Raw genomic sequence first — 17726 nt, forward strand, 5'->3', positions numbered from 1 at the left:
CTAAGAGCCCCCGATGTCCTGGTGAAGTGAAATTAGTTGACTGAGGGCCTGCCTTGCACGGGTACTGCCTATGAACTATGGCTTTACCTATACTTCCCGAGAAAGTGAATATAACTAAAAGGAAAATAAGCAGATTAAGAACAGGAGCGCACAGAAGCACAGACCAAGACCTTTTGTATCCATTGTCCCCGCTGCATGCATCACACATCATATACATACATCATCATACATGTACTGTGTTCTACAATGTCCCTCCCCTAACCTTGTTCAGACCTGAGGAATTTGAATGCTTGCCCTACTTGATCTATTATCGAGTAAAACAATGCTCTACTTTATTTTAACACGGTTGTGTGTGTTCTGTTTGTTTTTGTTTTGTTTTGTTTTTGTTTTTTCCTGTCTCTTCACTTGGGCTTTCTGCTTCTGGAAGCGTGTTGTGTCTGGTGAATGTGTCTGGGGGAGCACTGTATCTTTTTGTCCTCGCCACACCCCTTCTCTGGCACGGCTTCTGTCCTTGCAGGTGTCAGACATGCTTTGGTCAGCACGGCTTCAGAGTCCTCCCCCTTTGCTGGCACGCCTGGCCCTTCAAGCTCCAAGACTCTTAGGCTCCAGTGATCGTTAGTTAACATGTTACAGTTTTAAAGATTCTCAGGGCTTTTAATTGAAGTCTTAAAGTCTATACATTGGGAAAAAATTAAGGAGACTTTTTGAGTATCATTGTATACAACCCATTGTAAATCGTGTATTTACGAACAGTCTCCACACGCTTCTGTCTGTTTTCAAAGCAGGAAATGATTTGAAAGGTTTGCCAGTTCCTCAGTAACTCGTGTCCTTTTTCTCGTCCTTAGATGCAATGCTACTATCAAGGCTACATCAAAGGCTACCCGACCTCTGTTGTCACGCTCAGCACGTGCTCTGGACTGAGGTCATTAAAGTTCTCCCACTCCGGCTGTGATATTTGTCCGTGGGGAACGCACTCCGCTCTGTTGGCACACAGTGGGGGCGGATTTTCCCACATGCTTGTTGGCAATGTCCTCCAGATGTGGTCCCACTGGTCTGGGATCTTTCTCCCTTGCTTTGCAGACCAGAGATTATTCTACCTTCTGGAGGGTTTAGACTTCCCAATATCTTTGCTCTGCTCTTAACAGCAGAAATGACACAGGAATGTTTTTAGTTGGAAGAGCAAGGTTTAGGACGGTTTATTATTTTTTTTCAGCAATTAGAAATTTTATAATACCCACCAGGGATTTTAGTGTTTGGAGATAAAAGTAAAATAAATGAACAAAAATGAATTTTGCTTTTCCTCCTGAAAAATATCTTTACAGTGAAGAGTCAAGTCATAACTTTGTAATTATTAATTCAATACTCTCTTTTTAAAAAGTGATTGACAATACTTTCTCTAACTCTTGAAAAATCATTTGGTTTCTTCTTTCCTGCTTCGGCTAGGTTCTCGTCTTGTCAGAATTCTCCACCTTTGTTTTTAGTGTACATCTTTGTTTTTACAAATGCATTCTAAGCTTCCTGCTTGGAACCCTGAAATTTAAACCTGAAACCAGTTTGTCATGCAGAAGTGACACACTGAACGACCTCATTTCCAGGAAGCCAAGTTCTGTAAACAGATGATCTCTTCAGAATCAGGCTTTGAGTTTTTATTCAAACCATACACTCAACCAAAATTAGCACCATTTTACAAACATGGCTAGATTAATTGTCATTAGTAAAATTGCAGATGTACATTTTCATTATAAAAGTTTGGTAATCAGGTTTTCAGAGTCCTGCAGGCTAGAGAGACATTTACTAATGTTTCAATTTACTAAGCTGTTCAGGAGCCACTGACTGAAGCACAGGGAAGTTATTTGATTACTGTCAGACTGTGTTCCTAGAAATTTTAGAGCTGATTTCTATTAGTCTTGTAGCTAACAAAAAATTTAAATAAAAGAAAGAAAAAAATTTGGATTTTTGAGCTAGAAAAAATGTTTTTCTCCTCAAAGTCATCTGTGAGACAGTGTTTGGAGCAAAATACTATACGGCTGAAAGCATTCTATGTCTTTTATCGTTTCATTGGGTGCGAATAGAATTTCACAATGCAGATTTTATTAAAAGCACTTTACAATTTCATCCCTACTGTTGCAGAGGAATCCTGCAGTTTGAAAACGTGTCTTATGGAATCGAGCCCCTGGAACATTCGCTTGCATTGCAGCACATTATTTATAAATTAGGGAATGAAGAAAATAAGTTAACGATTTTTAACAAAAATAGCAGAAACTTGGAGATGCCAACAAACTACGGCATTTTTATCAATGAAAAGGTGAGTTTTGTATACGTTAATCATTTTCAAAGCACCTGTTAGTTCTAATTCATTACAAAAAAATGTGTGAAACCGTTGTGTGGTTTCAGTAAGGCCATTTCTCATGGCTAGCCCTGTCTCTTACTGCCCTGAAGTCAGTCAGGATCTTTTTCTTCTGGCCACATCCTATCGTTTATTTTACGTTGCTCATTTAACTTTAGCTTTTGTTTTTGTTTTGTTTTGTTGTATTCTTATTGGTGTGAACAAAACCACCTGAAAAGAAGCAATGTCAGCAGAGAATGATTGTCTGAGTAGAAGAATTTCAGCACCATGGAGAGAATGGGATGTTGTGGGTCCAAAGGCCAGTTACCTTTCCCTAGGCTGGGTCTAACTCTGGAGCAGCCCTTCCTTGTCCACCTCTGTGCCAGAATTAACATAAATTGTGACTTAGTAGATAGAAAGCTTTTGAGATCTATTAACTTAGCAGATCACTGGCTTCCATCAATCCAAAGGCTGAGAATGTCATCCAATAGCACCTTGAGCCTATGGGAAAGCGTCTTTCTTATGGACCCACCAATACATTTTAAAGTTGCCTTGGTTTATGATTTTCTTTGTTCTGCAAAACTATAAGCTCCTTGAAACTGATTTCACGTTGGAACATGGGATTTTGGGGTCACCTGAATCTGTGCTCCAGGGCCCTAGTCACTCAAAATAATTCCATAATAAACTACCTCTTATTCTGATTGAGATGAGAGTGGTTTTGCACCAACATTAGCATAGTTAAATACGTATACAACGAAATGTCCCTAACAGAACTGTTGGCCATACCCAGATCGTTCAGGGCACACCCTGGACAAGGATATGGCAGTTCTTCATAAATGTAGCTCTGAAGAAGAAGTGGAATTGTCACTCAGGTCATGCAGACATAAACAACTACATTTGGAACAGAGCACAAGGAGGTCCAATAGTTCTGTTAGGGACATATCAATAATAATGTAGAAAGGAGTTGATGCCTCCCTCTGGCCTTCATGTACACACACACACACACACACACACACACACACACACACACACACCCCTGATGAATACATTTAGCATTTGCTTGTACATGTAGGATTTCAGGGCTAATCACTCCATGCTAAATAACCAATTAGGAGACTCATTGATGGTGACTGCTATCCATACCCCATCCCCATTAGTCCCTAGTTGCTGGTAGTTCTGTCTCTAGAAGTAGATTGCTGAGAACCCCGTTTTCCACACTAGCATGCCTTTTGAGGTTGTCACCAACCAGGTCTTGTTTAGGTGACTATATTGAGGTATCATAGGTGTAGTTTCCCTGTCGTTTAAAGGAAACACAATTCATAGCAGACCTCCTGGTCTTGCAATCTTTCTGGCTTTCTTTCACAATGCTCCCTGAGTCTTGAGTACTGGAGTTGCATTGTAGATATGTTAATTGGGATTGGGCACCCCAGGATCAACTGTTCTCTGCATTTTGACTAGTTGTGGTTTTTGATTATTTTTTATTATTATTATTTTTTGATGATGTTGTCCATCTGCTGCAAAGAGAAGTTTCTTTGATGATGGGTGAGAGTCTTACTTACTGTGGTGTAACATGAAGGGGCCTGCTTGTTGGGGTTTCTGTCCCACCCAGTACCCCACAGTTGACAAGCCCCAAAGAAAATCACACAGAGATCTCCATAAGTTATAAAACGGATTGGCCCATTAGCTCAAGCTACTTATTAGCTCTTGTAGCTTATATCAACCCATTATTCTTATCTATGTTAGCTACACAGCTCAGTACCTTTCTCAGTGGAGCAGCTCACATCTTGCTTCTTTGGAGTCTGGGCAGGACTGGGAGGAATGGCCTCCTTCCTTCCTAGAATTCTCCTGTTCTCATTGCCCCGCCTCTACTTCCTATCTGGTTGACCCGCCTATACTTCCTGCCTGGCCAATCAGCATTTATTTAAAACATGATTGGCAGAATACAGACAATTCTCCCACACCACTGTGGCTATATATATAAATATTCAGAATGCAGTTTGGGATTATACTGGTTTACTAACATGGCAGTAGTAGGTTCTCTCTAAGGTGCTTGGCCTCAGCAGTCCTTGGGTATTTGGCTAGCTTTCCAAAAACAGGCTTCATTTCCCTCCTGTTGAGCAGGCCTTCAGACCAGCTAGATAGCTGTTGGTTGCTGCCAAGACATGAGTGTCACTACTGTGTCTTTATGGACACCTTGCCATGCTGGTCATTGTTGTGGTTCATAGGCACCACAACTGGCTTGGACTAGCAATGGCTTTATTCTCTTGGCAGCTTACATGTCACCTTCTGGTACCATGAAAGCTAGTCCTCAGAGAAGGAGGCTTTTTGGGTCAGATCCAGCTCCCACCATCCAAGTCCTGTGTCCCAAGTGTGTGGTGTGTGTCTTCAGCAACAGTGACTTACCTTCAACCTCTAGGAGACAGCCAAGGACAACAGCAATAGCCTCTATTGTTGGGGAGTCTCTTGAACTCCCTTGACCAACAATTCAAAGGGTGTTTTTTTTTTGTTTTTTTGTTTTTTGTGTGTGTGTGCTTGATGTTAGTTATGGCTCTTGATAGCACACTTCCATTGTCTGTTCACCAGCTTAAGTTTTTATTATATTATGGCCAGGAGGGGTGCACAGAATTATTTCAGTTTTTCTAAATTCCTTCAGATTTGTTTTGTGTCTCAGCATATGGTCTAAAAACTTTCATGTTCTGCTATGCAGAATGTCTATTCTTTTGTGTTTGGGTGGAATATTCTTTAGATCTTGTTAATTCTGATGTTTCTCTGTTTTTGTCTGAACAATCTGTATATTGGAAGCATTGGCATACATAGTAAAATCACTACTATTAACTAGCTCGAGATAATTTATGTCTTTATAGCTCAAGATAATTTATGTCTTTAAATCCAGCACTACACTTTTTGTGAAATGTGTGCACTAGAGTTGAACACATATGTGTTTAGGATTATCATGGCTTCTTGCTTAATTGCTATTTAAGTCTGAATGAATGTCCTTCTTTAGTTTGAAGTCTATTTTCTTGTCAGATACTAGGACAGTGACATCTGCCCTCTTCCTGGTATTATGTTCTTTTAAATTCTTTGAGATTTCTTCCAGCTCATTTCCACTAGGTGCCATTACTATGGAATTTATATTTTTTGAAAGAAACATGTTAATTTTTGTATTGTTTTCATCTGCATTGGTATTTGGGCATCTGCAGTTAGTTTGTTGGTTCAGTTTTTTTCTGTTGTTGCTCAAAGATTAAGTGTTTTCATAATGTCCCAACTCTTCCACATTTCATGCATATATATTAAAACATTTCATTTTTGTTCAATGCATATTTATTCTTTTAGTGGAGGCGTTTCCAGTGCTTAGGAGGAGGCTAACTTATAGCAGGTTTGGGATGGTCATTTCCTGTTTGTCTGGTATTTAAGGATAAAGCTGTTATCCCATGTCTTCCACTTATCGGCTACATCCTGGTTCCTGCAGTGACCTGGTTTAGGACCTTGAGATAAGTTTCCCTGGCAGTGTGGGTTGGTTTGGATCTCAAAGCTGTATGAAGTAACTGGAAGATTCCAGTCAGACAGCTAACAGTGCACTAGGGAACGTCTAAGGGAAGGAATGGGGCTGGAAGAAGGAGGTGCTCCCTGGCAATCAGCCTCAGGGCTTTGGAGCGACCCAAATCGAGGGATGCAAGAAGCTTACATCAATCTAGGGGCCATGTGGGATGGCGGTCCCAGGGTACAAAAAGGCTAAGATGTGGTCACTCCAAAAGGGAGGGAAAGAGGCCAGGAGCTCTTGGGGTTTTGTGAGCCGGGACTGGGTGTGTCAGCAATGTTATTCAAGTTATTTGTGACTAGCTTCTTTGGATTTCATCCTTGTTTGCACAGCGGCTCCAGGTTTGCCAGGACAGAAAACTTAGTATCATTTTAAGGTCTTTCACAGTTTGTGTCTAGTCTTGGACATAGATGTGACTTTCTGTATTTTTCAGCGTGTATGCCTGAGACTTTTCAAAGCCTTTGCTTCCTCACTCAACTTATGCCTTCTTTTGCAATGTCTTTACCACTATGTCGTCCCATTGACTTCCCTTTGTTGTTCTAGACAGCAGCTAACTTACTTGCCATGAACTTTTTCTTATACAAATACTTCCCACAAGTCCACCCAACTCTGTGAAAGTTCCAAGGCGGAGGCATCAAAAAGCTCTGTGTGCAAACTCTTTCGGAAGAAACACATAGCTGTTGTAGGAGGTTGCTTGTTTGTTCCTGGTTGCTCAGCCCGAAACAATCACACAGAAACCATATTAATTGTAATACTGTTTGGCCAATAGCTTAAGCGTATTTCTGGCTAACTCATATCTTAAATTAACCCATCTCCATTAATCTGTGTATCACCACAAGGCTATGCCTACCAGGTAAAGTTCCTGGATCTGTCTCTGGTGGGGCTACATGACTTGTGCAGGTTTCCGCCTTTTTCTCCCAGCATTCAGTTTAGTTTTCCCCGCCTACTTATATTCTGCCCTGTACAGGCCTAAGACTGTTTCTTTATTAATCAGTAGTATTCACAGCATATATCACATAGCCACAGCTCTTTGAGAACAAGTTGGCATTGCCATCTCTAGTACCAATAAGCCACACAGAGAACATTGACCACCAGTCTCATGGATATTAATTAACTGGGTTTCCATGATGGGATTTCACTGAAAGTTAGTAGTTGTTTTTGTTCTTTTGTTTGTTTATTTGTTTTGCTTTTTTTTCCACTAAAGCAATGCCCTGTTCTCTTTCCTATGAGTATTTCCCCACTCTTCCTGCTGTATGGGGACTGACAGGATATGCACCAGCTGGTACTCTAAGAGTACACATGGCAGTCAGAGGAGACCCGGGCTGAACTGGCACTGCAGCATTTGCCCTGTAGAACTTGATGGACAGCTTTGATGAGGAGCCAGGGGAAGCAGATTCTCATCTTGAAAGACATTGCAGTCATATTGCAAAGCCTATGGCTACGGGAAGAAATGAGACACAGTCATAGGTTCTTAGCCTTCAACATCTGTTTCGGTTTTGTTTGTTTGTTTTTTGTTTTTTGAGACAGGGTTTCTCTGTATCATTGGAACATGTCCTGGAACTAGCTCTTGTAGACCAGGCTGGCCTCGAAATCACAGGGATCTGCCTGCCTCTGCCTCCCAAGTGCTGGGATTAAGGGTGGGTACCACTATTGCCCAGCGTAGCCTTCAACATCTGTACAACCTCTCCAGCAAAATTTGAATCCACTTCTGACATTCAGATCAAACCGATGATTAAAAGTGCGTGACGTTTTAGTATATGAGCAGTTCACAGGTTGGAAGCTGTGGATTCATTGGCTGACTTCATAACCAGTGTTCTTATCACTGGGTTCCATGCTATAACCCCCAAGCACTCCATGTTAGCTCTCCTACCTAGTGCTAGCTGTGAGTGCTGCCCTAGTAGTTTTAATAAGGAGCTCCAAGTAAATGCCTTGTGAAAATTTAAACTTTTGTGTGCTTTTGTTCCTTTGTAGGTGGAAACACCTGTAAAACAGTCATCTCCTCTCTATCTCGAGATGAATATTGTGGTAGACAAAGCCTTGGTATGTGCTTTGATTTTCCTTTTATGTATTTGGTGTGGGACTGGAGAGTTGATTTAGCTGTTAAGAGCACCTGTACCTCTTCCAGAGGACTCAGGTTTGAGTCCCAGCACCCACATGATGACTCACAACTGTAACTCTCAATCCCAGTGGATCCAATGCCCTATTTTGACCCGAGGGCACAAGGCATGCATGCGGTGTACTTATACACATAAAATAATAAAATACACAAACCTAAAAAGCACTTTAAAAAAAGAGTTGCAAACTGTTGGCGTCCTTTGGTGTCGGTCCTTAAGTATTTGTGTAAATGTGTGATACCTCGGGCTAGAGGTGACTAGAATATTCCACTCCTCACTTTCCATAGCAGACACCACAGGACAACAATTTGCTAACTGAAAACCAGGCAGTTGAGATGACCCAATAGGAGACAATTCTGGCAAGCCTGTAGAGCAAGAGCATCGCTATGAAGCCAGAGAGAGTCCAGTCCTATAATGTTTTGCTGGCAGCAAAGGCGGGTGTACCCACACATGCTGTAAGACACAGACAGGTGTTTGGTGCCGCGCCTGTCCCACGTCATTGTTTCCTGGCAGGAAAATGTCTCTAGATCCTTGACTCCCGTAAGCAACAAGTCATTTGATTTCTAGGGATCTATGTCTTTTCCATGTTTTTGCCTGATGATCCAGATTTGATTATCACCCTGGTGAACTATCACAGTGAACAGAAATACACGTTAGCAGTTCTGTTCTTAAGTAGAGCTTGCCAGGAATCCAGAGCTGAGGTCAGAGGTAATATCTGAGGAAGAATAGGCCAACGCTTGATGGTTACACTCCTAGTGAAGGCCAGAGGAGGTGTTTAAAATGATGGCGCCTACCAGAGGTCATCGAGGGTCAATCCATATTTCAGTATTTACATATATACCTGCTTGCACTGACTGTGTATGTATGTACATCTGTATGATGTATACATGTGTGTTCTGAAACATTGGGGATTGTGTATCTTATTTGAAACACTGAATTCTTTATCAGCCACAAACTTCTAATGTAGCTGTAAATATAAAAAACATCGTACAAAAATAGTATTTTAACTATAAAAATCATTTCTATCTTTTAGTATGATTACTTGGGCTCTGACAGCATGACTGTAACAAATAAAATTATTGAAATTATCAGTCTTATAAATTCAGTAAGTAATTTCCTTTTTATATTTTTATATTAAAAATTTTCACTTTTGAAATCATTGAGATGACATTTCTGAATAATTAGGTCATTAATATAAAAAGAATGTGGATTGGCGAACCTTTTAAAATATTTTCTAGGGTAGGGCATTTATAAAATAAGACAGGTTAATATGGTATGTATTCATTTCTTCTGTTTTTAGGTGTTTTCCCAACTCCAGGTTACTATTGTGTTGTCCTCATTGGAGTTATGGTCAGATAAAAATAGGATTCCTACCGTTGGTGAAGCAGATGAATTATTGCATCAGTTTTTAGAATGGAAGCAATACCATCTTACCCTAAGACCTCACGATGTTGCGTATTTATTCATGTAAGCATGCTCGGTCCTCTATAAAGAAAACAAAAGGCTTGCGATATAGCTGAATTCGGGGAACAGTTATTCATTTCTGATCACCCAGACACTTTACTCAAGGTTGATGCTTTTTAATTGCCAGGCAATGCAAAAAAGATGAATAGCATTTGTTTCTAAGCTTCTTAATCTTTTATAAAACTCAGAGTGAAATCTGCAGAGCTTCATCCATTTTATGACGTAAAATCAGTTGTTGAATAAAAGCCTGCACGCGGTCATAGCAGAGCTGGCCCTTAAAAAAGAATCCTAAGAAAGATCCAGGACTCATGTAGCGAAGATCATATGTTGATTACACAGGTGGCAAAGGCTGGGTGTAATGTTGTTTATATGTACTTACATGAATGGGTTTTCTGCATTATTTTAAAATGTTAGTTTAAACACGTTAAATGGTAGCTATGCATTTGCAGTTGCGTTCATAATAGAATTGCAACATATAATAGGTGTCTTTATATGTATGTTCTTATCTCTAAATATATGCAACACAATTCGTTTTGATATAGTATAAAAAGGGATAAAATTGGTTTTCTGTCACATGGATAGACCAGCACCCTGTCACACATTTTCCCTGTGAACACCTTTTAGAGTTTTTACAGGGCTTCGAGGAATTTGATTGAGCCATTAGGGAATGACTAAATGTTTTCAGTGTTGTAATATCTTTATTATATGGAGCATTCCAGTCAATGTGAATGAATCCATCGCTCCAGTTTTTGAATTATTCTTCAAATATTCTTCAAATATTTGAAATATTTCTCCAGGAAAACTTTTGCAGTTTTTTTTGCTGGAATTCTTCCAGACAATTTTGATATTTATTTCTAGGCCTTTTATTTATTTGTTTGTTTATTTATTTGCCAATGTTAGTTTTTTAATGCTCTGCAATATTTTATAGATAAACAGAAATGTAGCTAATTTCTGTAAGTACAGTCTCAGTCATCATCATCATCTTTTTTTTTTTTTTTTTTTTTAACGAGACAGGGTTTCTCTGTAGCTTTGGAGCCTGACCTGGAAGTAGCTCTTGTAGACAAGGCTGGTCTCGAACTCACAGAGATCCACCTGCCTCTGCCTCCCGATCTGCTGGGATTACAGGCGTGTGCCACCACCGCCCAGCCTCAGACATCTTCTATTACTGCAAAGAGTCAATATGGCCAAGACAACTCGTATGAAAGAAAGCATTTAATTGGGGGCTGGTTAGCAGTTTCAGAGGGTTAGTTCATTATCATCATTCATGGGGAATGTGGCAATATGCAAGACAGACATGGTGCTGGAGAAATAGCTGAGAGTTACATCCATCTGAAGGAAGCAGGAAGAAAGAGAGAGAGGGAGAGAGAGAGCAAAAAAGGAGCTAGCAGTCTAACAGCCTTGGCATGGGCTTCTGAAACCCAGACCCCTCCTCCAGTGACACACTTCCTCCAATAAGGCCGCATCAACTCCAACAAGGCCCCACCTCCTAATCCTTATAATCTTTGCAAATGGTTCAACTCCCTGCTGACTAAGCATTTAAATACAGGAGCCTATGAGGGCCATTCTTATTCAAACCACCATAAGTACCATTTTTTTTATCAACTTTTTAGAAGAATTTTTTGAAATTATAAATGCCATTACCTAAATTCATTTTTCCCAGGCACAGACTTTGTTTCATAGGTTTTCTTACAGATGCAGTCCTAGAGGGTGATCTCCCGGGACTCTCTCATCACACCCTGTCAGCTCCATTATTATTGTTAATATTTTGCATTGGGTGGTGCTTTTACAACTGTTGAAGCAATATTGATGCATACACTGCTATTAACTGAAGTGCATGGCTTATATTAGAATTTGTTTTCTGTGTTGTATGAACTCTTTAATATTTAGTAAATTTATAATGATGTTAAGATGTTCTGGTATTTTTTCCACACTTTTTATTGACTTTGTGTGCATGTGTGTGCTCACGTGTGTGCCTACGTGTGTGTGCGTGTATACGTGTGTGTGTGTGTGTGTGTATTTGTATGTTTGTACGTGTACAGGTACATGGACGTCACAGGGTGCATGAGGAGGTCAGAGGATAACTAAAGTTAGTTCTTTCCTTCTACCATGTGGATTCTGGGATCAATCTCAGGTGGTCAGCCTGGGAAGTCAGTGCCTTTATCTCTGAGCCGTCTCCCAGCCCCAGTGCTTTCTCGTTTTGCATGTAAAATCATGACATCTGAAAGTTACAAGTTTTATTTCTTTGGCTGTCTGGCTGTATTCCTAAGGCTACACGTGAGCAGGAGTGATCAAAAATATTTTCATGTCATATTTTTATCTGAGAGGAGGAATCTTGGCTTCTTAATATTAAGAGTAATATTCCCAATGCAGTTGGTGTAAAAGCCATTTAGTAAATTCAGAAATTGGCCTCACATTTTAAAGTAGGGCTATAAAATCACGGGTACATGCTAACTTTTACCAAATGACTTTACTTTGGATTCTGTCAATTATTATTATTATTTTTTTAAATCTCTAGACTACTGAGGCTATCTTGTGTGGTCAGGTTTGGTTCGTTATGTTAGTTTATGTATATTTATGTATGCTATGTTTGTTTATGACTTTTTGCTTTCTGCATATTAGGTTTTTGTAAGACTAATCTTTGTTTCTGAAATGGTGGTGGTGTGCTTCTCAATTATGTTTATTACAGTTTTTGCCTTCTAGGTAGTTTTTTTTTGAGTTTATTTATACTTTTTAGATTCTCTTCATCAACATTGGTTAGTTAAATTTAAAAATAATCATTGAGGATAATTTATCCGTATCATAGTGACAGTTTCTAGAATTTGGCTACAAATTGTTGGGTTTATCACAGTTGTGTTTCATAAAAGATTCTCCTTATTGGTTTGCATATAGGCTTTTGTTTGTTTTGCTTTTGGAGGCAAGGTTTCTCTGTAGCTGTCCTGGAACTCACTCTGTAGACCAGGCTGGCCTTGAACTCAGAAAGATCCACCTGCCTGCCTCTGCCTCCTGAGTGCTGGATGAAGGCCTGCGCCACCACCCCTGGCTGCATATGTCCTTTTAAGTGTTGTGTTTATGACAAATCTATGAAATATCTACCTCCACTAAAGAATTCAGAGTCCCGACCTCTAGCCACGCAGCCACACCTGTGCTCCAGGGAGGACAGAATCTTCTTCCGGGGAGGTGGGGGGGAGTACAGTTATTCTGAATTCCCCTGGGGCTGCAGCTGCCCTTCCCTGCTAGATCTCCCTCCCGCCTCTTATTAACTCCCTAATATGGCACATCTTGTTAACCAGATGCGTAGGGGATGGCCTACCTCTGTCTTTTGGAACTAGAGAGACAGGCCACCCGCCATGCCCTCTGGCATTTATGTGAGGTCTGCATATCAAATTCTGTGCTGTTGGTTGAGTCTGAGAGCCTTTGCTGCCTGCCCTTCTTCTGGGACCTGTACATCTTAGTCACTGCTCAGGTGTTTGTCTTCTAAGGTTTAGTATTCTGTGCTGACCTGAGTTCTACAATATTGTAGTCTTATGTTTTCCTGCTCTTCTCAGCCCTTTTTTTTCCTTCTGTTTGTGCCGTGCTCTGGCTTCTTTATTTCCTTTAGTTCTGCTGGTTTTTAAATTATCTCCTTCCTTCTACTAAGTCTGGGTTTTGCTTGTTGTTTTTCTAGTTCATTGAACTACAATGTTAGGTTGTTGATTGGCGATTTCCAAATTTTATGTGCAGCTGTCCCTGCTTTTTCTCCATCTACACTGAGTATCTTATTGCAACCCTTTAGCCTGAGCCCCTGTACTCCTAGGGGTAAAGTGAGTTTCTTGTGAGTACCATATAGCTGCGTGTTGTATTTTAATTCATCCAACCACTGCGTATCTTTTAAACTTGAGAGTTTAAGTCATTTACATTTAAGGCAATTCTCAAGGACTAAAGCCTAACTTTGTGGGTAAGTCATCTTTTTCCCTCTAATCACGGACTTTGATTCCTTGCTCACTTTTTCAGTTAGTCTGTTACACATTTTTTTGTTTTGTGGTTACCATAAAGCTTTTAAAATCTTTTTTTTTTTTTTTTGATTATAGCAAGCAGTTTTCGAAGAGTAGCTGTTTGGCGTCAATAGAGAAGAGCAGATGAATGAAATAAAAGGAGAGAAAACTCCTTGGCCCCTCTACCGTTTCTCCTCATTTCTAACTCTGAACTCACCTCTTACTCTGTCGTCTAGCTCTTGATACGCTATTGTACTCTTTATTTTTGTCTTCAAGTTCTATATGATAGGTTTCCGTCTCATGTCTGCGATACTGCAGAACTTTGCATGAACTGGATACTTTTTTTTAAATCTGTGAGTTCTATACATGTTGATGCTTCCTTCTTACTCTACTTAGCGTCTACTTGAAAAATTCCCTCTAGCATTTCTTGCAAGGGTGTGTTTGTTGTTGGTAAACCCTCCCAGCTTTTGTTTACCTGGGGATGTCTTTATTTCTTATCTCTAAAGCATAACTTTGCTAGGTATAGTGTTTTTGATTCACAATTTTTCCTCCAGCACCATGGCTATGTGACATTGGCCTGTCTTAGCTTAGAAGTTGCCTGTGAGCAGGAAGGAGACATCCTCAATTGTTAATTTTCTCCTGTTGCTTTAAGAATCATCTTAATTTTTTAACTTTTAACCCCTATTGATCTGTATCTTAAGAGAGAACCCTTGTGTGAATCTGACTGATGAGATATCATTATCTCTCTTGAATAAGCTTGAAATTCTCAAGACTCCTTTCAGTCCAATTAATCATAATATTTATTTTTTCAGCGCTGTCCAAAATTTCCCAAATTTTTCTTCATTCTCTTTTCTTTGTTCTTGTCAAGAGTATTTTAGAGTAGTCTAGCATTGAGACCACTTCTGTTTAAAGAAAATTTCCATGAGTTTCCTTCATTGCTTTTTGTTTGTTCTCCTCAATGTAGTTTTAAACATCTTGGCTTTGAGTTTATTTCTTCTTTTTTGATCTATTCTGCAATCAATATATTCCCTAGTGCTTTGATTTATTAACATTTGTAGGTTCAAAGATTTCCATTTGATTTTAGAAAATGAAATGTCTCTGTTAAAAGTTACTGACTTTTTAAAAAATTATTTTATGGGATTCCTTAAGACAGCTATTTACGATTATTTGGGGTCTGTCCAATTAGTCATCATGGTCTGTTTTAGATACCTTCTTCTGTCCCTTAGGCGAGACTATGGTTCCTTGAAAGGTCTGATATCAGGTGATACACTTTGAAAATTTGTTTCTTCCCATCTTTCTGACCTGGGTTGTTGATGCCTGCCCTTCCAGAAGTTCTATGCAGGTTGCCTGCTATTCTTGCTGAATCTATGTCTACAGCTGCCACCTCCTCACTAGGTGGTGCTTTATATTCAGGGTTTTTCTGGTCTGCAATTGGTGCATTGTTGCTGCTTCCTTATTTGTATTCACTGAAACTGTTTATTACTGCTTTGAAGGGAGGGGGCAGGAGTTTGCTCCGATTAGGACTCCATGAATGTCAACTAATCGGACACTAATTATCGATCTCTAGGTGCTGGCCCATGAAAAGTGGTCCTGTGACTTACTGTTGGTCAGAACTGAGAGTCATGGCTCTGCACTGTGGTTTCCTGCCTGTGATGTTGGCAGACAATGAAATGTCACTTGGGAAAGCAGGAAGTCCCAATCTCAAATGTCTCAGCTAATGTAAGAGGACCTATGAACAACTCAGCGGGGCTCTGACTGCTCCCTCTGTGTCTTCCACTTGAGAAACAGAAGACCAGCTAAAGTAACGTTAAAGATGAATAACACAAGACTCAAGGTCACTGTGGAGAGATGATGGAGGACTAAGCCAAGAAAAGCCACAGAGACACACTCGATCCAAGTGTGAGGTATTAGGACCAGATGGCAGATTTAACCCCACTGTCAGCAGTCAGACTCAATAGATTTGGTTTAAACAGGACAATCTGAAGATGGACACTGCAGTGTATTAGTTACTTTTATATCGTATGATAAAGCCCTATGGCTAAGGCAACTTGTAAACACTGACTTGGGTTTATAGTCCTAGAGGGCCAGAGTCGGTGACCACAAAGGGAAGGCTTGGTGGGAGGAACAGAACACACATCTGACACTGCAAGCAGGAGGCAGAGGGCACTCTGGGGATCACAGGAGTCTCCTGAAACCTCAGCATCCCCCCAACCCCCAGTGACATGCTTCCTTCAGCAAGGCCACACACCTTCTCATCGTAATCCTCCTCAAACGGCCGCCAACTAAGGACCCAGTATTTGAGGGCCCCAGACTTATGGGGAGCATCTCATGTAAGCCACCACATGTGGCATCAAGTTGAAAAAGTAAGAGCTTGTTATAGGTCACGTGTATAAAACCAAGTTTTAAAGAAAGCAAAATGATGAAGGTCACGGTCTTTACTAATAATAAGATGCTGGGCCTGCTATGCCACCAGGTGAAGACCCCAAGGAAAAGATTTTGACTAAGGCCCATGTCAAATAGTAAGGAAAGGTGAATGCCTTAGGAGGGCAGGTGTGCACAGGCCTTTATGACACCAATTACAGAGCCTTGCAGCACACAGAGAAGAAAGAGAAACTGATTAGCGGTTTGCTGCATATTTTAAGGTCCCCCTTGGATAGACATAATTAGCATATAAACTACAACATGACTATCACCTGATTTAAGCTCGTCGACCTTTATAAATCATTGCACCTACTGGGGCCAAGTATATGTGCAGAGTGAACGTTTTAGATAGAAAACGAATAGCCATGGATTGAAAAGGATTCGAGTTATTGATAATATATTCTTTAACCACAGAATTAGTTTAAAAGCAGTAAGAGATTTTTTAAAAAATTTCTTTTTTGAAATGAAAACATACAGTGTAAATGTATGTAATGTAAATGACCCATGACTCAAAGATTTCCAATTAAAATGTTGGAAAGTGTTTTGAGACAAACAATACATCAAGTACATATATGAAAGTTTGTAGACTAGTTAGATGACTCAGGGTTGGGAGCATATACTGTTCTTGTGGAGGACTCAGGGTTGGGAATACATACTTTTCTTGTAGAGATCTCAGTTTGGTTTTCTGCTCTTCTGTTGGGTGGCTCACAACTGCCCATGACTCCAGTTTCTTGGGATCTGATGCCCTCTTCTGGTCTTATTAGTACCTGAAGTCACTGTACACAACATGTAGATACAGAAACATAATTAAAAGTAAAAAAAAAAAAGTGTAAAAAATGTGAGATGCAGATAAAACAGTGGCCTCAGGAAATTTTATAGTAATAAATTCCTATATTAGAAAGAAGGAAACATCTTATTGCGCCATGTTGCATGCTGGGGTTCAGTTGATATCCCTGGGTGGGGGCTGCTCTTCTATGAAGGGAAACAGGGGTGATAAATCTAGGGGAGACAAGAGGTGGAAGAGTTCCGTCAGGAAGTATTGTATGAGAGAAGAATAAACAACAGAAAGAAAATAAAGAAAAGAAAAGAAGAAACATGCCTATATTGACTTTTTCATTAAAAAAATGAAAAAAATACCTCAGCAAGTTAAGCATAAACAATGAAGATAAAAGCAGAAGTTAGCAAAAAAGGGGTAAGAAAAATATAGAAAATTAATAGAATAAAATCAGATTATTTGGGATAAATAAAACTGTCAGGTCTTTACCTAGATATAGTATGAAGAAAGAGAACCTGTAACTCACTAGTAACAGAAACGAGAAACTCTTTAGATCTTGAAACAGGAATGAACAAGTATAAAGAATGTGGACCTTTACTTGAAATCAACACACTTCCCTCGAGATGTGTGCTACTTGGCTGAAGGGCGGACAGCTAACCGAGTCATGTGTCTAGGGAAAACGGGACAAGAATCATCAATGCGAGTACAGAACTCTTACCTCAAAGGCAACAAGAGATTGATTATTCTGGAGCCAAGGATGAGAGGCCATAGCCTGGGAACAGAGATTCAGTCCCGTGGGTCTAGTGTGGTAACAACTTCATGAAGTTTTACCCCAGAAAGTCATGAGCCAAGAAACCTTTCAAAGATATTGGTGGGTATATTGAGTGGGCAGACTACAGCCAAGGGGAAAATCTTCCCCATTGGTCTTCGGTACTGAGTTTATTCTTCTTTCTGGTAAGTGGAAGCCAGGAATCTGTTTATACAGTTCATGGTATTTGCCATTTAACAGTCACAGAGACGTTAGGCCACACCCAGAGCTAGGTCATAAATGACCATGAAGGGAAGCTAAAATTGACCCAAGAAGATTTGGCTCTGGACTTGCGACATTCTGGTCTCT

The 17726-nt window shown here is 40.1% G+C and overlaps 1 protein-coding gene across 1 annotated transcript in view; it reads left to right on the forward strand.

Moving 5' to 3' along the window:
- LOC125414534 (disintegrin and metalloproteinase domain-containing protein 32) overlaps positions 1–17726 on the forward strand; it is a 90428-nt gene that overhangs the window by 24061 nt on the left and 48641 nt on the right. Inside the window, exons 5-9 of the mRNA XM_087901090.1 lie at positions 846–922; positions 2131–2305; positions 7836–7904; positions 9012–9083; positions 9279–9445. Of these exons, the coding sequence (XP_087757216.1) occupies positions 846–922; positions 2131–2305; positions 7836–7904; positions 9012–9083; positions 9279–9445 (560 nt within the window). The remainder of the gene's footprint in view (positions 1–845; positions 923–2130; positions 2306–7835; positions 7905–9011; positions 9084–9278; positions 9446–17726) is intronic.

This window comes from Myodes glareolus, chromosome 23 (genome assembly GCF_982192425.1).
Source record: "Myodes glareolus chromosome 23, mMyoGla1.1, whole genome shotgun sequence".
Classification (NCBI taxonomy): Eukaryota; Metazoa; Chordata; class Mammalia; order Rodentia; family Cricetidae; genus Myodes; species Myodes glareolus.